This window comes from Aphelocoma coerulescens, chromosome 9, assembly GCF_041296385.1.
Source record: "Aphelocoma coerulescens isolate FSJ_1873_10779 chromosome 9, UR_Acoe_1.0, whole genome shotgun sequence".
Taxonomy (NCBI): domain Eukaryota; kingdom Metazoa; phylum Chordata; class Aves; order Passeriformes; family Corvidae; genus Aphelocoma; species Aphelocoma coerulescens.
Genome location: NC_091023.1, coordinates 14,380,963 through 14,403,825, shown reverse-complemented (window position 1 = coordinate 14,403,825; position 22,863 = coordinate 14,380,963). Strand labels below are relative to the sequence as shown.

Sequence of the window (22,863 nt, the reverse complement as noted above, 5' to 3'; positions counted from 1 at the left end):
GTTTCTGATTAACTCTGACACGCTAAAAATGACTATTAGTCTTAAATCCTACCATTTTCTCCTTTCTCCACACTTGTCTAAATCTTTTCTAAAAAGAAAACTATATGCAAATCAGAGGTGTTTCACTTTGTGTATTATAAAGGATAGGGAAAAAAAGTAGCAATTATGGAAAAGGCAATCATTATTTCAGACCAGCAAAGGTATAAGCTCATAGTCTGTAACTGTTACCATCAGTTTGATTCAAAAAGATGGAACTATCCAGTATTTACCATCTTAGAGCACCAAAGCTTACAAATTCCAAATGAAAAATAAACCAAGATAGAAATCTATAGAAAAGGGGATATTCATAAATACTTTGTAAACAAAACATCAATGAAGTATTTATAAGTATAAAACCAGAGTTATTGAACACCATTTAAACCATTACTTTGCAAACACTATCAACAAGAAAAGCTTTACCATTAATCTATTATGAAATGTAACTGGAGGTGAACTATCAGTGCCACGTTTCAACTAGAAATACTCACATTATGATAATTGATCATTTCCTGTAAGGTGTCAGAGAACTTCGCCAAACTGGTCTATAAAGAGAAAATAAAAGTGGTTTAAGTTAAGCCCAACTAAACACACAGCACAAAAGCAACACTTCAGAGGTTTACAGCTTTTCAGTAAAGAAGTTAGAAATTCATTTTCTTTATAGCATGATTATGAGACTAAAACCATCATGCTAGAAGGATAACATGGCTGTAATATCAAATAAATCTATTAAAGATACAAGCAACAAAAATGTTTTTACCTACTTGTATAAAAAGTACCAAACTGAGGGAAAGCAGGAAAAACTCAAATTAACTAAAGATCTGGAAAGCTCACATAATCTAAAACATTAACTTACAGTATTTAATATGACACTACTTAATATTTTTCATGTTTAATACTCGTACCCAAAAAACCTGGTTAACGTTGTAATCACCAGCACACACTAATCTAATACATACTTTCTAAAATTTGGGAGACCCCTGTCACTGCTGAAACTAAACAGCACAGACATCTGCAGTGAACCACAGCCGAAAAAACCTCACACTTAAAGAGATATCACAGAAAAAGGAGCAAAAAGGCAAGTAATACTATAAAACTTCAACTAATTCTCTTGCCAACTGTTATATTTTACCCTTTTTATGCTGTGTTTCTCTCCCTCCACTTTCACCTCAAAGAACTTACCTCAACCAATGTATCTTTACAGGAATATTGTGCAAGGTCTCGAATTCCATTCATGAACTGCTTGTTGGCTGTACAAAATGCTTTTCCAGTATCAATCATTGCAATACAAAGCTTCACCAGCTAAAATGAGTATGAAAAAAGAGAGGAAGTGGAAGGCTTATTTTGTTTGGTTTTTACACCATGATATAAACATGAATACACAGAGCTTAGTTAAGACTATGAAATAAAGATTTCAAAAGTTAAATTCTCAGCCTCAGATTCTATGAAAAGCTTTCTACTGTAGAGTTACAGCTATAAAAATACTACTCTAGGTCAACTGATATGCCATTGGGAAAGTTACCACTCTATAACTTTAAATTATTTTTTACTTGATTCATTGTTAACTGAGATTTTGCACATACTTCAAGAGAGTTTTACAGGGACAAAAAGTACAGCAACTAAAACATAACTGGTTAGAACCCAAGCAAATGATGAGGGTATTGTGGTTTCTGAGGAAAATCACCACAAAACAAACAAAAAAGAAACCCACACCATTTGTTTCATTCTGAGGCACTCAGAATACAGGCACAGGAAAGCAAAAGGCTCTGTGCACAAAGCACGGCTGAAGAGCCATGGTTACACCTCAGAAGGTGAAATCAATCATGTTTTCACTCACAAACAGACTAATCTCTGATGGCTTTCCATCCCAGCACTCCCTGCTTCAGTCAGCACCTTAGCTCTCATGGTACTGCACAGTCTGAGAGGAAGGTCCTCAGTATCTTCTGATTAATGTTTTCCCACTTCTTGAACCTTTTATGCACTGGGCCATTAATGAAAGAGGGATTACTGCAATGGCCAAGATGCTCTCTTGAGAAGGGCCGTATTATGATTGAGTTCCCTCACCCCTAAGCCAAGCTAAGAATAAAATCAGAGATTGAACCTTCATCTCTGAAAGATTTTTCAAGGATGGTAAACAAATTTTTCATGAAAAGCAATGTAGAAGTACTTGATCCTATGTTGGGGCAAAGAAACCACCCAAGCATCCTTCCTGCTTTAGTTACCCAGTAATTTTTATGTTGACTTAGATCCTTAGGAAAAATGGAAAGCTGAGCATGATGTACCAGATTCTGATGAATGTCCAAGTTGCTTGAACAATGGACAGAAAAACAAAAGTCACTATCAACATTAACCTTTTTCCTTCACCTTTGATTATAGTTCACAAGCCTGAACCCAGCTTGCTTTCTTCCAGAGAGGAAAAAACTGCAGACAACGTAGCCCAAAGTCAAAATTGTGGGACAATAAAACCAAGTTTAGTGTGAACAACTGAGCAGAAAAAGTTACCAACCAAGCCTAGACAAATTATCACCCTCAGGCCATAGTTGCTTCAGCTCACCCAAGAAGCTTGGCTTTCAACTGTAGTGTTGTACTACAAGGCCCTGAATAATGCCATTTAAAGAATTTGAAAATTCTTTTTCCCAAAAACAATCCTTTCAGACTGGTGGAAAAGCCAAACTTACAAGGTACATTTTTCAGACCCTTTAAATCCTTACTCTCTTTGATCTACCAAAACAGATTCAACACCCCTACAGTAAAAATGTGTGTTATACCCATCAGTTTCACCAAGATGCACACCAAATCAAAATTAAGGATCTTGAATTTATTTTGCACGAGCAAATTGTTAGATTATTAACTACAAAAACCTAGAAATATTATTACAAGTAGTAAACAATAAGTCTTCAGGCTGGACACCATCTTTATTTGTTTCTAGCTCTCTGCAGCCAACTCACAGCTGCAGGAAAAAAAGGTTGCATTCAAAAAGCAGTTAAGGAGGTAAACAAATGACATCTGCCTGCCATGTGAAAACACAGATAAAAATAATTTAAAACATTTAGCATAAATGCAAAGGAAAGAAGACTTTATACAGATGAGAACCAAAAATAAGCCACTCTCAAAATACTAACAAAGAAATAACAAAAGCTTCCGAAAGTGAGGAAACCAATAAACAGATAGTAAGGAGTTGAAAAGATGTTACATATAATTTTTAACATACACGCACAAAGCATGACAAAAAGCAGGATGAATTTTACAGTAGTCAGTCCTCCACACAACAGTGAAGGATATATATACCTGGCTGCTGTGCCTCAGATTACCAAAGACAGAAAGACTGGATTTTAAACCAACATCTTAAAAAAAGAGTATCCAGGCGTCCCCACAGCATGCCGTTGGGGTAAAACAGGCCCTCGGTGCAGCGATGACCAAGGCCCGGCTTTTGTCTCCCGTGAAAGCTGAATGAGTTTGCACGCAGCTCCCCCGGGGCTGAGTCACAGGGGTGCAGTGAGGGGCCGGGTCAGGAGGGAATTGCACAAGCCGAAGCCTCAGCTGGGGGAAGGAGCGAGTTCACGCCGCGATTTCAGCTGCCCGGTGCTGCTTTACTCCAGCTTGGCTTCCAAGCCCCAGCTGTGAGCTCGACCTGGATCCCTTTCCTCTGCAAGAGCAGAGTGTTTGGTCGGCCACTGACACTTCCCAGCTGTGAATTTTAAAACAAAACCGAAACGTATCTTTTGATGTTTTTAAGAACAAACCTTGTTGAATTAAAAGCTTACCTTGTCAAGTTTCAGTTCCAGCTCTGTCACATCTCCTTCTACCTCTTCTAAAGCTGCCCTGCAAGCATAAAAGAGGTTTTCCTTTAAAATTTAACACAGAAATACTGTGAGTCTGGGGAGAAGGGGCAGACAGACACTCATTCATTTAACCCATTTATTGCCATGACAGTTTTTCTTAAATTTCAGCTATAAAACAGCATAGATTTTAAAGAACCACAAGAATTGCAGGAAATTCGATGGTAAAAAGAAAAACTACATCACTGATAAAACATTGTTTATTGATAAAGACTTGAGATCAAATTTTATCAATCCTAATATTTGTCACACCAAAATAGTTTCTTCTATTCTTGTATAGACAATAGTCTATACGTTTGAAGCTAACAACAAAGGAAAGAAACTAAAAGTCTGAGGGAAATTTCTTAACTCTTTTGGTGACCTCCTGGCTCAAACCTGCAAATGTTGCAGCTATTTCATGAATAACCTTGCAATGAGATTAGGAAAAAATATAGCACTTGCCATGTGTCAATTAACCTGCAGGAAGTTCAGATGGCACAGCTGATTGGATCATTTACCTCTAGTCTAGACTGGTCGAATCTTCTAGGCCAGTCAAATTTAACTTGCCAGTAAAAGCTGCTTTCATGGAGCATTGCTAAAACACAGCTTTTTTTTTTTTTTTTTGCTTGAAAGCTCTTGTTTCTTGGGACACCTCCTTCCTTATTGCTACCTGAAAAAACAGAAGACTGAGGATGGATGACACTTATTCAGAGTCCATGAACATTGCTGCTTCATCAGACTATTGCCTTGAGAGTTGAATGGACTAATTTCTGACAAGGAGTGCCCGTGCTCTCATCACAGGCTGCCCATTCTTTCAATCATTCCAGTATAACTGGAACGTTCATGAAGCCACACTGTTTACCAGTAGTAGCCTGCCTTAGGGGAGAAAAAAAAGTAATAGGAAGTTTTCTGTAATGCTTTTTGGAAAATTGGATCAGACATTTCATATTTCAGTCCTACAAAAAAACTCAACTCTTCCTGGAAAAAGTTATACAGGCAGGGAAGAAAGATATGGAGCAGGAATTTCTTAAGCCAACTTTATACCACTGAGGAGAGACTACACACAACCACAGCTTTACTGTCTCTTGCTAATTCCATTCTAGTTCACATGAGTACAAGCCAAGAACACACACACACACAAAAAAAGACTGGATCAGGCCCCAAGCTCAGGAAAAGCAGTTTTTTTACAAGAACAGTTCTGAAAAACGCTGCCAATTGCTTGCAGATCTCAAACACTGAGAATGACATTCCCAGCTTTTGCAGATTTCACTACACATAGTTGCATTCCAGTTCTTGTACCTCAATGCATTCCCACAGTTATGTCCTAGGTTTTATATCTAAGCAATCCCTGCAGCTGCATTTTGGCTTCTCCCTCTTCTCTAGCTTCAGACCATGAAGGATTTCAGGCAACCTCAACTTCTCTTTTACTTTCTTTATTTTCTTCCATAAAGGATTCATTTCCATTTAAGTCTCCAGCTAATCTTGTTTCAGAAAGCATTAAGGAGAATTAAAAAAAAACCAAAACCCCAAGGAAGGAAAAGCATCTCAATATTTAGACTGTGATTTTGTATTCGTTTGTTTATAATCACAGTGCAACAAATTTTTATTTGTTTCTTTGGCATTAACATAAAAGCATGATTAAGTAGCTTGTTTACAGAACTGCAGCAAGATCTGATAAGAATATTTTTTTTTAGTGTCTTTAACTAGGAAAGAGTTTTAGCTCATTAAGTCCTGTGGAGCTAGAAGTCTAAGATTCAAAATGAAGAACAGAGATAAAGGGAGTTAGAGCAGGTAGAAATGAAGACAACACATCTGTTAAGTAATTAAACTTCTATTCCAAGAGGCAAACTGTAAAACAGAATAAGCTCAGCTGTAAGAAGCAACAACAGAACATCAAAAAACTGAAAGGGTAGGTCAAGCAAAAAACAAGCAGATAGAGGTATCATAGGAGAAAGAAGAGATACACCTCATTATCACCCAATTCATTGCAGATCTTTGAAATGCCACAGGCCCCTGAGGCACCAAGCTGGTGCTCTGGGCTATTTCCCACCACTGCCATGTGAGGGAGGGATGGCATATCTGGGCCCTACAGCTGGATATGGATCAAACAGCTGTTGGGTTCCAGGCAAACCCCACTTTAATTCTATGGTTCTTTGCATAGAAATGACTACTTTCACTGTTTCTATCACATAAAAACCAGTAGAAGTTAAAATCACGCAAACATATTCACAAGTATTACTCCAATGCTGGATTACAAGCACAAAAACAATGGAGAAAATACCCTCAGACTATCAGAATATAGATACATACATCCAATTATGTACCACCTAGTCACAAAAATTTTCTTCATGTTTTCATCCTGGGCTAGCAATACATTAAAAACAGCTGATCTGAGCTGTGCTATGTTAATGCTACCCTTGTTTTCCTTAATTTAATACTTTTTGAAGCCACAGAATACAAAGGTGCATTTCTCTCTGAAACATCCATGTCAGGCATAAAGTTCACAGAAAACTGTCATAATTCTGAGTAAATGTCATGTCCACAGCCAAGACCCACTGTCTAGCTATAAACACAGGAAGCAGTGGTGAAACAGCTGAGGACCAAGTGCCAGACCTGACACGTAACAAAACTGTTGCTCCTTAGTGAAGTGGGAGCTGGGAGCAAGTTTTGCGTCAGAATGATCTCAACCAGAAGGCTCCAGCGTTAGGAATAAGGATCAAATCAGGTCCAGTGTATGAGTCAAACATCTGTGGCTTCCCAAGATGTTCAAATACTGCATGGCAGTGCACAAAACCAGAACAGCTGCTTAAGGGTGAAGGACAGCTTTTATAAATGAGCAGTCTCCCATACTCTTCATACTCTGTAATGAGGACTCTCAGGAATGTACTTCTTTCCTCTGCTGTGCTCCTCTCCTCCACCACCCCCCTAAAACATAGTTCAGTTTGCTAGATACAGCTTCCTGCACAGCTGCAGTGCAGGAGGAATATAGAAGATGATGGAAGAAAACTCAAGACCTGACTTTGCAGCTCTTTTCAATGAGGATAACGTCACCAGTCACCCAGCCCGGCATATGCGAAGCACAGCTGAACTCTGACGTCCATCATGGCACTCCCTTTAAGTGACCAGTAAAAGACTTTCTTCCACATTAAGGTACTTCAAGAATCCCAGGAACAAAACAGAATGATGATGGATAAACTCTCCTCTAAAAAAGGAATGGGTCACTCTTAGACCAGAAGATGCAGACACAAGCTAAGGAAACAATTTATCCTGGAGTAATCCACTACACACTGCTGACCATAACACCACACACACCATGGCCATGGACAGGGGTCTGCAGGGCCTGTTTGCTCTCACAGAAGAGTGGCGATTGCCAGTGCTTTTAAAGTCATCTCCTCTTCAAACAAAATCTAACTGCTATTGAAGACACATCCTACCTTTAGACTTTTGCTCATTGATTCATCATATTCTAGCTTGCATTTTTAGATTGTGTTCCTGAAAGTGAGGAGGCTGGAATCAGTAGTCACTACAAATCAGATGCTGACGAACAACAAATTGGAGAGGTCAAAGGTGCTATGGGCAACTAACAATTATTAATTCTAGAATTAATACATCACTATAAAAAAACATTCAGAATAATAAAAGCCAATAATAAAGTATTTTCCAATAGTGTATGTTTGGTTGTTTTCTTCTTTTAATTAAGAAAATTTTTGATTCATTTCTTGAATATACTTGCAGAAGAACAGGAACAAGTCAGAAAATCAATTGCTATTCATTCTGGGGCTTTTGAATATATTCATATATTTGGACTCATGAAATGGAAATAATGGCTTTTTACCACTGCAATTTCAATGGCATTATTGCTGAAGTCTTGTCCTCAAATCTTAGAAAGACACAGGTCTCTTACTTGCACATATTCTGTGCAGAACAGCTCCTTAATGCACAATTTAGACTTCACTAGAGCTGATGTCCTTTCAGCCAACATCCACTACACCTTAAAGACAGCTCGAAAAAAAAGGTACTACTGAATGTGAAAACCTGGAAATGAGATATGTAAGTGCAAGATAAGAATATAGACCTGATGATTTACAGGAATGTCTCCTCCTCTATGTCAGAGCCTATAAGGTGACAGATAGCAAAATGGACAGCAGACATTAATCAGAGGATAGACTATGACCTGTAAGCGTCATGTAAAGGCAAATTAAAATGCAGGTGTACCACTGAAGATATTACACGTGGTCACCTATTTGGTCTGCTTTGTCTCTTCCTCTGCCTCCACTTCCCTTTCCTCCCATAGCAGTTGCACCTTGGGATCACCATTCAGGTGCAAAGCAATTCCTCACAGATGAGTTTAAAAACAGCCAGACTGGCTGCTGAGGGCAGCCTCAGGCCAGGGGAACACACATACCACTGTGACTGATGCCACTGGACACTTCCACTTTTCACTGCTGACCAAGGGCCATTTGCTGGTCACCAGCTTGCAAAGGTCCCTGTCCACCAGCACAGCTGTATAGGGTTGTTACTTTTCAAACAAAGTCTTCCCATTTTTGCTTTCCCCTACCTTGCTGAGGTCCTGCTGGATGGCAGACCTCCCTCCGGCTTCTCAGGGCTCCCTCCAATCACTGTATACTTAATTTGATTTCCTTCATGTATAGTGAGATATACAAAGGTGTCTAGAGGCATGTTAACCAGCATGCCAAGAAGGAATACAGTTGGTACATGAGTAATGGCATCAGACAAACAGAGACTAAAAGGGAAACATGACATATTGAGGGACAAAGGAGGCATACATGGAACAGTAAGGCCTAATAACTTTGGATAACAGCATAGAGAGATATAAGAAGAGTTTTACGACTTATGAGATGTGTCCCAACCATCAATATGATCTGAAGAAAGAACACTGTTGCAGCCTGTCATAGAGGCCATTGAAGTCCTGGTTTGGGACTGCAGAGTTTTTTCCCTGCTGGTCCAGAGCCCCTCCAGACAGAGGAACAGATGATGAACTCTCCCTGACACACTAAGATGAAATTCCTCATTCATGCTAGTACTCCTTACATTATTAATTCTTCAGTCATTGTCACAAAACATTTCATCAATAGATTGGAAAAAAATTCTACGTGCCCTACATGAAGAGTAGGGCTTTTAATCAGAATGTTGACCCCCCCACCCTGAAATCCTAGGAATTTGGTATGAGTTTGGGGGATTGAAATATGGAAACACATTTCCTGAACAGAAGATTATCATGGTGATGAATAAGCCCAGTTTTCAGGTCCATAGCAAGCACTATCTGCATTTCAAATTTCCCTGGAGAAACAGGAATCAAGTCTTCAATATTAAAAAGAACATTCCTCTACTCCTCCCAAGTCAGACATCTCCTCACAGAAAATATTCAAGTGAAATAAAGCACGCGTATTTACTGAATCCGTAAAATTATTAAAGCAAAGCTTTGCCTGTAGGTATCACTTTTTAAGGTTGTCTGCACCTACAAGGTTTCGTTTTCCCTCAATAATTCATATGGTCTGATATAACAAAGTAATAGGACAAATCCTTTTAAGATGTACACTTCACGTAATTTGTTCTTTACTGCTAGACTACACATAGCTCAAAGATAATGAACATTAAAAACAAATCAAAAAGGAACAAGTTCTATGGCCCTTAACAGACGTGTCTGGAAACTCATTACCACTAAGCTTGCACTAGCATTTAACAGTCTATATCACACAGACTATAAGGACTACTGTGCTACCTGCTGGATCTAAATCTTTAATTTTTTTCTTTCACTACTCTTTTGCAGTAAATTGCTAGAAATGCCTAACAGTGCTATTTTCCCAATAGTTTTGCCTAATATTTTTCTCCTAAGCTTTTTTTATCCCAGGAGAGCCTGACAGTAAGCCTAAGCAGGAAATCAGCAGCCCATTTCCTCCACAAAGAGTCTGAGAAGCAGGATTTTCTTCATCTTTCAACTTCAGTGTTTTGTTCATCAGAAAACTGCTGTTAACAAGATGGGGACACAATGGTGACCATGAAAGCTTCACAGAAAAGAAGTGGATTACACTGCAAGTTGATAAGAATGCAACACATCACAATACATGTCCTGCACAACTCTGACTAGTGATTCCAACATCCAAGATTGGGTCAAAAGCTTTTCAGGAGGACTATCAGATAAGGAAGTAGGACTACAGTATCAAGACCTTGCAACAAAAAAAGGACAGCAGAAAGGAGCTCAAGCAACTGATGGTGGTGTGCAAAAACCTTGTTGCTGAAAATTTGCCAACATCACAGAGCTGCTTTAATCTTTTAAATCTCAGCAACTACCCAGGATCTTGAACACAGAAGCAGCAGATGGAATGAGGGATTTCAACATTTGAACACTCAAGTATGTAGTCAGGTCAGGAAGTGGAAGCATAAATATAACCATCAAGTGACCAACTGCAAAAGATACAAGATAGGACATCTAAAGAATACACCCTGTTAGCCTCAAGATCTGGAGTTACCAGTCAGATGCTAAGAAGTCCTGTCAACTTTGCTTTTAAAAGCTGTAAGTAATAACAGTCTCAAGAAGAATCAAGGTATTAATCCCCGATTTGGAAAGATACCCCTTACGTACCTCAACCGCAGCCAATGCAGAAAGAATAAATATCATTACACAGCCCCAGCATAGGATTCTAAGGATCAATATGCTCAGAACTGATACAGTAAGACTTCACCACCTACACAGGAAACCTCATGTAAAGTAGAGGCAACTAAAGGTCTGAGTACCATGTAATTAAACAAGAAGATACATATAATCTTAATATGAATCTTGTGTTTGCTTTGATTTCAGAAAAATAAGGTAATATCTGTCCCTTTCTTTTTGTAACTCCCTTAGCTGCTAATTTAAACCTTATACCATAGTTAGAGGAGCACTGCTGCGTACAAACCACCATAAGCTGGCAAAGCCTTTGTAACGAGAGCTCACCACATTTCAGAGGAGCTGAGGACCATTAGCTGTCTACAATTCCAGTTTTATCAGGTGGATCTTCTTTACTGAAACCTGAGGGAAGTTTCAGATTTGCTATGAACACTGAGTCCTCAGCAAGTATGCACCCTTTTTGTCCACTTCAGAGGTTGAATATTTTGGTAATACACTTTCACAAAACCAGAATGCTCTATTTGACAGTCAGAGAGGAGGCTGTAGCTTTGTTGTAACAAACCTGAATTTTTTATTTAGCTATTAGGTGAATACACATATGAGTGTGAGGTGTATCTCACACTCAGTTACCTAAAGTGCACTTTACATGCAAATTAACAGTTTTATTGTGCAGTTTTATTGTTCCCTCATACTGCAAAAAGCAGTTTGCTTGCCCTTTATGCCTTCGCACTAAAGCAGCCAGTCAAATCTAATATCAAAACCAGGAGCGTGCACAAACATTAGAGTAGGACAATACAGAAATACGGTGTATTCCTGTTTTCCTCAAATTTACTATTTTCAAATTTGGAAAGGCCAGCCGTCTTTCCTCCTCACCCCTTTCAAATGATAATGATAAACTATTAAAAAAATAAGCATTTGGAACTTTATAGCATAAAAACTACAAAATGCATGTGGTACACCCACAGCTCTGGAACTTCTTTGGGTACATTTAGTATCTTTTCTCCCACTACTTTTAGTCATCAAGAGATTTTAAAGACCCCAGGATGTCATTCATCTATCAAAGCTAACTGCAGGTAAGCTGTTTTTCAACCAAACAGAAGCTTACATATCCTTTAATTATTACATGTTAAAGGTTTTTCATCTCAAATCAACTGAAAATTTTCAAACAAAATCTTCCAAGATTGATATTTACAATATAGTGGATATTTTGCAATAGTAGGCATATTTAATGCTTCCCCTTGCCATTTTCATCATTCTTTTGGGGATAAATCAAGTAGGATAGAATAAATAGGCAGATACATTCTTCAACATCAGATATTTGACAAAAGAAATGAAGTTAAATGAATACTTTTCAAAATCCTTCTCTGCAAATTGGAGATTCTTCTGAAGAATAATCCTGTAGATTCTTTTAAAGAATAATCCTGTAGAGAAGGCGTGTAAATGTGTGTAGTCTTTTTAAACAGAGTCCAATTTAGCAACACACAAATTCAGCCAGAAGCTGCATCCTCAATGAAACATCAGATTCCTCAGTCATCCTGAACAGTTTTTATCTTCAATAGCAGCCCTGTCTGGCAAAGCCAATGCAATTGTTCTATTGTTGCAATGTGCCTTATCTGATCACATACTGGTATCAATGCACAGATACCTGAGTTAGTCAGCTAAAGCACCTTTGGAAATGATAGAGCAGAAGCACGTGATTTCCAGGGTGCAGTTCACCTTATCCTGACACATATGGCTAAAACAAATCAAGAGGCACTTGGGATCCAATCTTAATGAAGATTAATAGTTGTAAGGAGCCTAAGCCTAAGATCTGGCTTAAGAAGAGGGATGGTACACAGCAGATGAGATGAATTCTCCCTTTCCTGTTTAAGGAAGTTAAGAAAGAAGGGGCCTAGGTCATTATTTACTAAACACTTTCTAGAGACAGGAACTCCAACTTACATGAATGGCACAAGTCTAGGAAAGACAAGATATAAGCTGCATTTCCAGTTGAGCCATGAGTCTTTACAACACCTTTTGCTAGTGCCAGTTAAAATCACAAGGTCCAACACTGCTGCACATACATTATTTTTCTTCTTCACCCACCTAGTTCTTATTTGGGTTGTCTTAAACCAAAAGTATAATAACAACAGCATGTTATATAAAACCAATAGCATTGTTAAAATACCACATGTTCTCTACATTGAAGTTCATCACAAGAATCCAGTCAAACACTGTGTCTGCTTACTTATATGAAGTACTTAAAACAAAACCTGCCAAACCCCACACAAGCTATATCTTTCTATGTAAAAAATTACCAACATCCGTTAGCAATTACCAGCACCCATTAGTGCCCACTCACCAGCAGCTTGAGCACCAAGGGAGTCATTGGAGAGCTGGAATCTAGGAAGGCATCAGAGGGTGGGACAGGACTTCCAGCACAGACTCACACCAGCCACCACCTCTGTGCCAAGTGGAGAGGGATCCCAGCTCAGACCACAGGACAGGGACAGAAGAGGCTCTGTCCCTCCATAGGTAGAGTCCACAGAGCAGAAACCCAAACCTCATCTCCCAGATCATATTCCACACCTCTTTTTTGACAGGCAGAAGGGATAACATTCATGGCCAGAACTCTGAATACAACACACTTTTCCTTTGTTCCAAAGGACTGAGTTCAAATTCCCATCTACAACATGTCATTCTAAATATCAGTGCTCTAAAATCTGATACCTGATCTCCAGCATTACATAAGTTATACATATTTTTAACAATAACTACAAGATCACAAAAAATGAAGACTGGGATATTTCAAATGCCCAGAAATGTGTGTTTGATATCCATGTGTTCCTACTTAAATTAACATCTGGCACACAGGAAGATGGAAATCTGCAATTGTCCTGCATAGAATGTTTTTTTAAATTTTATCAGACGAAATACATTTTACTACATACGGCTTCTCCAATTTCCTTGCATTATATCCAACTTAGAAACTTCAAAATCACATCATGTAAATTCTCACTAGCTCTGTTCATCAAGACAAAACTGTAAGTAGAGGCCTTGCTTTAACAACTTGCTGAAGGTAGATCAAAAACTCGTGAAATGAAAGTTTGTGCGTGTGCACCTACTGTCAGATTCTTGTCCAAAACCACAATACAACTACTACAATGCCCATTACTATTGAAATACGAACTACAAAAATTATCCAAGGGTATTGTGCCTGAATAATGCAGAGTCTTAAAATATCAAATAGAAAATTTAGAACATCAAAAAGGAAGCCTGATTCACAGAAAGACTCACACCACACTAGTAAGTTTACCAGCCATCTGACAGGCATCGTCTCATTCAAAATCTCCTCTCATTCATAAAAGGAACTTGAATGAACTATTTTGCAACAAATTATTTTCTTAGTCTATCACTGTGTCTTGTCAATTTGAAAATGTATACATAACATCACTCCATAAATTAGATTTCTCCTCCACACAGGCATGAGTTCTTTACAGTGCATCACATAACACGACTGATTTACTCTAGGTCTGAGGCCTGGCTACTTCTAATATTCATAAACATTCACCATAACATCATTACTCTGCCACATACACAAGGAATCCTCTTGAAAAGGTTATCAGGAAGGCAAAACAAAGTTTGAGTCTACTGGACTGCTTAAAATTATCCCGTTTATGATCATAATAATACCTAGTATTTCTCATGTTCTTGATCTGATCTTTTCATCACGTGACAGAGTGGCAACAAAATCAGGATTTACATTGCCCCACAGAGGAGTATGGAAAACTCCTGCATGAATTAAAATAACATGGACAGTCTACACACTAATCTGCATGTCATCCTCATGGTCTTCCATGGCAGACAGCCACTTTAGCTGTTACTTTTGTTATAAATCTGCCACTAGCAAATAGCAAAGCACCTAAATCCCTACCTAAACTCACAGGAATATCTACATCTCAAAACAGCACAGTATCTGCTCACAGATGCATTTACACAGTTTAAACTTCTACACATGTTCTTGAACTGAATTCTGCATATACAAGTGAGAGGAAAAAAAAAGTAATTAAATTACTCAGAATTTATTCTTCTATTTCCTGCCTATGTAAACATGACACTTCTGCATTTGCATCACCTTGAGATACTAAACTGATTCAGGCAGCAAGGCCTGAATCCAGACTAAGGCAAAGGGCTCTTGGCTCTGTAAACAGTAATTTCTGTAGCCAATGTAAATTAGATATTTTCCTTTCCTTTTTTTTTCTCCAAAACAGGTTATAAGAAGAGAATTTGCTTTGGAAAATTTTAGAATTATTTACTCTAGTAAAAAGTTAGCAATAATTTAAGCCATATTGTTCACTGCACGAAGTAAGAACAGGAAAAATGCTGACTAAATAATGTGGTTCTGAGTACAAGATTGTCAAGAAGCTAAGGCTGAAAAAAGATCACAGGACGCTGCAAACATTGCTGAATTCAGCACATTTGCTATTCAGAGGCCAACAATTTCACAGATATGTACAGTGAAAAAATAAAGCCACCAAAATGTCCGCCTAGCCCAAGACACATTTCTATTTTGTAGTTGCCACCTTCCCAATGAATATTCTATTTACTGACACTGTTTTCCAGAGATTTTAACATTGCTATTCCTCCCCTCCCAAAAAATATAAAACTACTATCTCCATAACTTCATACTTCCATAATGTAATTACATGAGATGTGCTTAGCCAACATAAATGAGACACTCCAGGCTAAAGAACCAAACCTCTTCAAATCTATATTTAAAACCTGAATGACTGTAAGGACTTGTATAATTACAGTTCCATTGCACACACACATAAATAAGCTGTCCTTCTAATTCTGCAAGTACTCATTAAAGATCAGTTGTACAGGCTTAATTAACATCAGTCCTTCAGCAACCATCCTGCAGCCATGCTACAGAAATGTTATGATAACTTGCAGATTTTATCACTACTTCCACTACAAGCTCCCTTCTCACTGTGGGTTTTTTTTAAACACTTCCAGATAAAAATGTAAAAAGACTAAAACTGAGGAAATTAACATTTTAAGTTCCTATTAGCAATTTAAGATATAGCTAAGAATTTTAAGTTTGCTCCTATTAATGTAAATCATAATCAAACAGCAAAGAAACAGAATCACCATTATAACCCTATCCTTTGTTATTCATAACTGTGCCAGCCAACATTTTTTTTACTATTATTTTAAAAATTTAGGTGCACTAACCTAAAGAAGATGTCCTGATTTCAGGACACATTTCTCTAATCTCCATTAGGAAGGATTGTTAACAATTTAGTACTAAGTTTTTTCAGATGTAAAATATTTCAGAGTGAGAGATTTTTCAGAGATGTATTTGAGAGGGATCTTTGATGAACCTTCTTTATTCTTGAATGATTTCCCTCAAAAAAATGCTCTAACATTGCATGCTATGTTCAAATACATCCTCCTTTCTTTAGGTCAATCATTTTCTTAATGTACATTTGAAAGGCATAGTTACAGATTTAAAGATAAACCAATCATTGACTAGAGCCTGAGTAGACCAGGACAGTCACTGCAATCTCCACAAAAGCACAGAATTAGACATCTAGAATCAGTTTAGCTAAGTTTAACTCCACTAGACTCCCAGCAGCATGGACAAGGATGTTGTACACGTGTAACTTTCTGACAGCCCACCAAGATTGTCCTCCACGTCACTTCAGCTACAAGAAGTGCACTTCTAGAGTCTCATACAGGAAATCATAAACATTAACAACCACATAAGTACAAAAAATGCTAAATGCAAACTCACAAGCAAATGCTTGGCAGCTTTTTCTTTTGACTTATTGTATCTTTTTTCCTATTCTTCTGCAATACTTTCCACCCTCCCCTGCCAAGTACGTTGCAAATTTGCTTTTCAGTCCCAAACACCAAGGGCAAAAAGCCCAGACCAAATATTTCTTTGGAAATTTGTTCTAAAGCAGCTAGGTAAGTCTGAGCAAAACTAACAGATTTTGTATGCAGAGTTCCCTCTTCACACTTGAAATGAGGCTGAGTTCACCCCCAGGAGCAGCCTCGGAGATTTCAGTGGAGCCACATCCACACATATGGGCTGAGCTATAAACCCAGGCTGAACACAAGGGGTTTGTTGCCACTCACAGCGGGTTGGGAAGCAGCTGCCCCACAGCACCCTTCCCACTGGAACTCAGCACTGAAGGGACAACTCTATTGAGGCTCCTATTTCTACGTTTTCTCCAGAAGGTAATAAGTAGATCAAAGTGTACAGGTTAGGTACTTTTGATAATTTCTCTGATACTAAACACAACATATTCTAAATAGGTTAAATAAGTCACTTTCTTATATTACTCTTAGTTTAAGTGAAAAAGGTTTACTATTATTGGGAAACAGATGCTTAGTAACAAACCTTTGGTTACACAGTACAAAAGAGAGAAAAAAAATACATAATAAATCCAGAAAGTGGCACAAGCAACCTCTTCAACCTGCATCCCCTCGATAAGCATGAGGTGCACCTCAGCTGGCCCCATGTAGACAGAGCAGGGCCAAAGCCACAGAAGAAGAAAGCCAGCACATAGCAGGGAAGTCCAGCGACAGGCTAGGCTTATACCACAGGCCGGCCCAACAGAGCAATGCTTGAGCTCAGCCTAAATGGAGGACTCCTCAGATGAGTCCCTTTGAAGGGAATACACTGTAACCACCAGCTCTACCCAGAAACAATTTTACTAAGAATGGTAATGGACAACAGTTTCATTTATGTTTTGATCTACCTCATTCACCCATCATCTGCTCCGCAGCTGGGGGTCTCAGGAAATGAATAGAAATTTAAATGCAAAAAAAATTTAAACTTCAGCAACAGTGACAGATAAGGACAAAGAAATTATCCCAAAAACACAGAGCTTTTTACTAAAGCATTTTTAAAGACTGGATCAGCCTTAAAGTTTTTGAAGAGAGTTCTACAATTGTACATGTTGCAAGCAATTGAATTTGCTTTTTCTATTATTTTTGTTTATCAAAATTGTTAACTGCTACTTAGAGCAGCTGTATTTCCACATCAGTTAAAATTGGTTCTCCTTTCTAGTAATTTAGCTCCAGTGATTCGTGTGGTTGCTACAGTGATACCTCATTGAGAAAAAAACATTCTATAGGCAGAAGAAGAAAAAATTACAATGAAACAGCAATGTAAAAACCTGTTCCATTAAACTTTGAAAATTAAACTCTCATTGTTTAAAGGAGAAAGAATTATTTCACAATTCTACTTGCATATAAAAAAACGACTGTAGGAATGCCTGATTATATACACAGAACTTGCCAGCACAGCTCAGTTCTTACTGTTCAAGGACTGCTCCAAGGCCCCTCCTCAGGCAACTTCTTCATTTGATGGGAAGTCATTAACACATTGTGGAAGAGCTGCACTTGCATTTCCTTGCTAGATCTTTGGTCGGTCCGTGTTTTAGGAGAGGGGATTGTGACAGAAAAGCATGTGATTTCAGCAAGATGATTTTCAAAGCAGATTTAGGAAAAAAAAAAACCATGACTACACATTTGCAAAAGTTTGCCTGAACTCACAGCATTTCCCACCACCTTAAAAATCAGTTTCTAAATGTCAAATCTCCAACTCCAAACTTTGGCATGTTGTAAGTTTACAAAGCTAGTAATGCAATAAGCCATTATTGCTTCAAGTTTTATAATTCAAAGATTTCTTTATCATCTACTGGAAGGAGGAAAAATAAAAGTGTGTCTTGCTATGAAATAATCACACTTCTGATCACATCACGCTTCTGATGTGAACCTTTAGAGCCATTATTATCTAATCATATATCAGCACTTCAACAGCTACAATCCATGGTCCCTTCACGAGCACTTTAAGCAAGGAAAGAGGCCTTAGGTTCTGTGATTTGGGTCCCAATCAAATCTCAAAGCCAAGAAGTATCAGCATGAACTTCACAAGAAATAGACAAGCAAGGAAGCCACGTGGCTGAAGCTGCCTGTGGTAGCATATTTTGAAAGATTTAAATAATTCCCCTTGAAAACAGGGATTCAGTGACTCAGGAACTCTGATTCACCCATGTCCTCCCAGTTCACTCCACGACCATAAAAAAATAACCTGTGACATTTCTATTCACTACATACCTCCCAACAGGTTTATTTAACAGCTCTGGCAAGTATACTGATGAGAAGGACAGAGACTACACCCTCCTGCTCAGCAAGGTCAGGAGAAAGCTGCAGCTCGGCTTCGCTACAAGGAACACAGAGCAAGGAAGTGCTTTATGTCCACACTACTCCCTGCAAGAATACAGGACTTTGTCAAGACCTTGCTCTACATTAGTGTCTCTATCATCCCTCAATATAACCACTGCAGTAACCTTCATTCATAAGGTTCCTAGTGTTTGGGTTGGGTAATTCATACAAACACTAAGAATAACCAAAATTCTAACAGCAAGTATTACTGATTAATGACTAACTTTTTTCAGAAATACTACAGGAATTTTGCCTCGTGATTTTAACCATTTCCTATCAGTTAAAGGTTGGAAGGATGTTTTGTTGGCATCAAGTGATTACACCATAAGGTTTTCTGCAACTTCTCCAAAGGTAGCAGTATCAGACTGGGAAAAAGACCATGAGGTACTAGAAGACCCTAACAAAGGATTTTCTCCAGTTCTTTTCCACGAAGGAAAGGAACCAAGAGGAGCAAAAGGAGAATGCTACAAAGTGAACTCAAATGAACTAGTATGACTTACCTTGAAGAAAACAGCAACATACTTCTGCTCACAAATTTTAGTCACAACTTCTTGTTGTATCAGTGATTAAAAAAATGCAACTACTGATAAAGTTCTATGGTTAAATTACGCCAGTCTACAACTGCATTGCCACCAAATGGGATGGACCAACACCAAATACAGTTGTCTCAGAAAGTGCACACACTAGCAAGCACGTCCAGCTCAGGACAGTTTTGTGAAACAGCTAACCCAATGTAAAAGTTCCCTGATGCTCTAAGGGAGGTCTCACTTTCCACTACCTTCCTCTAGCTTTGCTTCTGGCAGGGAAGTTTCTCTACTCCCCATAAGCTTTAGTAGGTTTCACACCGACTGAGATGCTGACACAACGCACTAACCTGGCAGAAAACCATCCAGTCTCTTCTGCCAGGGCACCCAGCTCATTGAAGGATCCAACAACACACGTCACAGCCACCAAAAAACCCGTGGGAGAAGCAGCCAGCAACAAACTGGCAGCAGAGACAGGAGCAAAGGAGGGAAGAACAGGAACTCCAACTTCTGCCAAGGGTAAGCCATTCAACCAACCAACCTTCCTTCTCCAACTTCCTCTACATCCCAGAAACCACAGGATTGCTAAGGCTGACACAAAGAGGAGGTGTGAACATACGGCCAGAGAGCAGAGAAAGAGCAGTACTGTTTCCGCCTACAGCCAGAGCTCACCACAGAGCACGGGCACTCGAGAGATAGGCTCGGCATGGGACAGGAGGGGCACAGCACTGACACATCACGTCATGGAGCTGTTTGTGTCTCCACCAACTAGCAGCGTAATACCGGGCACAGAAGAAAGCGGGTGTACGTAGGCACAGACCAGCCACACATCCCACAGAGAGGCACAATTATGCTGAGTAGATACAATGGTGTAATATGTATATATATATATATAGAATGGGTGAAAACGTAAGGAAAGACTAAGGGAAAGTTGCCTGACATAAGCAGAAGTAACCCTACAGCAATGATAGACAACTGATCACTCGAGTGGGGAAAAACAAGAGTGCATGCCTTGCTCTGACAACAGGAAGTAAGATGATACTGAGCTTGTTTGCTACAGGCACCCCAACAGAGGCCACACCGAATACGGACCATGCAGCAGACGCAGGCACGAGACACTGGGAACTGAAGTGTGAGCACAACTCTGAAGAACGGAAGATGGTCCACTAAAGAGTACACCCTCCAGAGCCTCAGCTGACATAGCTTCGGCTGACGAGCATTCCCTGCACCAGCCGCCCGCCACCATTCACCCCCATCTCCTCAAAGGCGGGCGACCCCAGGAGTGCTCACTTCACACTGCGCTACCTCCACACGAGCCCCGGACACTGCACACTGCCCACCCAGTCCCACCTACCACACATGCTGCCCCTTTTCCTTGCACTTCCCATATTCCCACTCCCCTTCCACCTCAGAACCCCCACACCCCAGCAGGACCCACAACAGCCCCTGACTGCTCCTCAACGCAAAGCCGGCTGGCCACAGCTCGCCAACACCTGTCACCCCTAGGGCCCCCACAGCCCGGCCCGCTCCGCACACACCCGGCCCCGCTTCCTGTCCCCCGGCACGACCCCGGCCCGGCCCCTTCTCCGCGGCACCTGAAGCGCGGCGAGTCCTTCAGACACTCCTCGAAGTCCACGGTCACCTTCATGGTGGCGGGGCACGCCGCTGCCTCCGCTGCTGCGGCTGCTGGCGGTGCTGGCGCGGCGAACCCGGGGCGAGGCGAGGCCGGGCCAGGGCCAGGGCCGGCGGGCGGGGCGGGGGCGGTGCTCGGGCCGGTGCTCGGGCCGGGGGCGGTGCTCGGGCCGGTGCTCGGGCCGGGGGCGGTGCTCGGGCCGGGGGCCGTGGCGGGAGCGCCCTGTGCCCGCCCCGCTCGGGCGCGACTGACGGCCCGGGCAGCCAGCAGCGACCGCCCGCGAGACCGAGGGGCGCACTGGCCAATCACAACGCGAGAAGGGAGGGCCCCGCGGGGAGAGCACCCAATAAGCGAGGCCGCCCGGAAGGGGCAGCCAACCGCTGGCACCGCAGCGATTGCTCCCGCCCCGGCGTGCTCAGAGTGACAGCCGCGCCTCCCGCCAATCCGCAGCTCCATCGCCGCTGCTGTCCGCAGCAGACGCCACAGCCCGGCCCGCCTGGCGCTCGCCGCCGTGATGCTGCCGGGGGCGGGACGGGCCGTGTGGCACCGGGACCTGCTCAGCCGGTTGTCGGTATTTTGATTTTTTTTTTTAAATTAAAACTCTTCATTAAACCGGGGAACCTCTCCCTCGGGGTTGAGACACGCACGGGAAGGCCCGGCCGGGCCCCTGAGCAGCTGTACCCAGCCGAGAGCGACCCGCGTCCCGCAGCCGGGCCCCGCCCCTTGCCCCACCGGGCCGCGCAGCGCCCGCGCGGTGCAGCGCACGGCGGGGCGGGCACTGCGGTGGGAGAGCACCTCGGGCTCGGAGGGACACGCAGGGGGTGACGTGGGCTCACACTGGCTCACGGGGACACACACTGGCTCAGGCGGGCACACGCGCTCCCGTGGGCAGCCAGTGTCCTTGCTGAGGATGCCACCAGCGGGAAGAAAGCTCCAGCTCCGGGTGCCTTTCAGTGTGATTCACTTCTAAATCGAGGAGGTAACTCCTGGGGGAGACTCAAAAGGAGTTTTTGACGGAGAAATGCAAACCGCAGATTTTCCTGTCAAGGACCATCAAGTGTGCATGTTTGGCTTTCTTACCGAATCTTTGTCCAAGAATACTTTCTGAACTAGGATGCATCAAATTTTGAAGTAGAGTGAATCAGAGTGAACAGGACCATGTTCGTTCTCTCCAGTTTGCAGTGAAGGACAGCAGAACATTGTCGATTTCTGATCGTTCATAAGAATACAGAAAAAGATCTTTAACCAGTTAGGCGCTGCTTATTGTTCCCAAATGTAAAACTGTCAGACAAAGGAGCACCAGCCATCCCCACTCCTCCTCAAAAGCAGCGACAGAGAAGTAAAAGTTGCTATCCAAGTTAAACTTATCAAAGATGAAGCAGTCACACCTCACAGGCTCCATCCCGCAGTCACAAGGACGCCGTGCTGGGAAGCTGACACAAGAAGATGATGTTCACTCTTGGCTTCTCCAGGAGCTTGAGGAGCTGCCATACCTGCTTCCAGCAAGCCCACATATCCCCTGCAGCTTTCACACCTCACCCCAGCATATGCACTAAGTTTCACTTTTTTTATCTCCTTCCTTTTTTTCATATTCTTCCCATTCTCTCTCCTCCACTTCCTTTCAGTGTTACTAGGAGAAACAGTCCATATGGAAGGATGGAGTGGAACATAAGACTTCGTTCCAAGAAGCTGAATGCCTGTTGTACCCTTACTGTCCCTCCCTCAGTTAAGGTGTCTTTTCACAGAAGCAGAGGGACACTTTTTGGTTCAGTCAGTTGTGGTTTAGGGTGTCAGGTTTTTTTCTTTTTCAAGACTGGTGAAATGTCAGAACCAAACTACAAGTTACACAGATATAACAACTGTATATTTTTGTGAGCTGTCCCTCACCAAAACTAGCCAAACTACTACTATTTTCATTAGGGATTCAAGTCACGCCTACTCAGGACAAGCAGCATGTTAAGAAATATTTGTAACACTAAGGCTGCAATTATGTTGTGAAAT

General features: G+C 41.1%; 1 protein-coding gene across 3 annotated transcripts in view; it reads right to left on the bottom strand.

Annotated features, from left to right (window-relative positions):
* The window catches only part of ACAP2 (ArfGAP with coiled-coil, ankyrin repeat and PH domains 2), a 63,933-nt gene extending 42,988 nt beyond the window's left edge, over positions 1-20,945 (bottom strand). Inside the window, exons 1-5 of one of the 3 annotated variants that reach the window (XM_069024237.1) lie at positions 4,373-4,501; positions 3,801-3,858; positions 3,325-3,724; positions 1,219-1,338; positions 528-581 (exon numbers count right to left, since the gene is read on the bottom strand). In XM_069024237.1, the coding sequence (XP_068880338.1) occupies positions 528-581; positions 1,219-1,317 (153 nt within the window). In that variant the 5' untranslated portion in view covers positions 1,318-1,338; positions 3,325-3,724; positions 3,801-3,858; positions 4,373-4,501. Of the gene's footprint in view, positions 1-527; positions 582-1,218; positions 1,339-3,324; positions 3,725-3,800; positions 3,859-4,372; positions 4,502-20,824 lie in introns of those variants that run through there. The other 2 variants (XM_069024234.1, XM_069024235.1) reach the window with 2 other exon arrangements.
* Between the last annotated feature and the right edge of the window lie 1,918 nt (positions 20,946-22,863).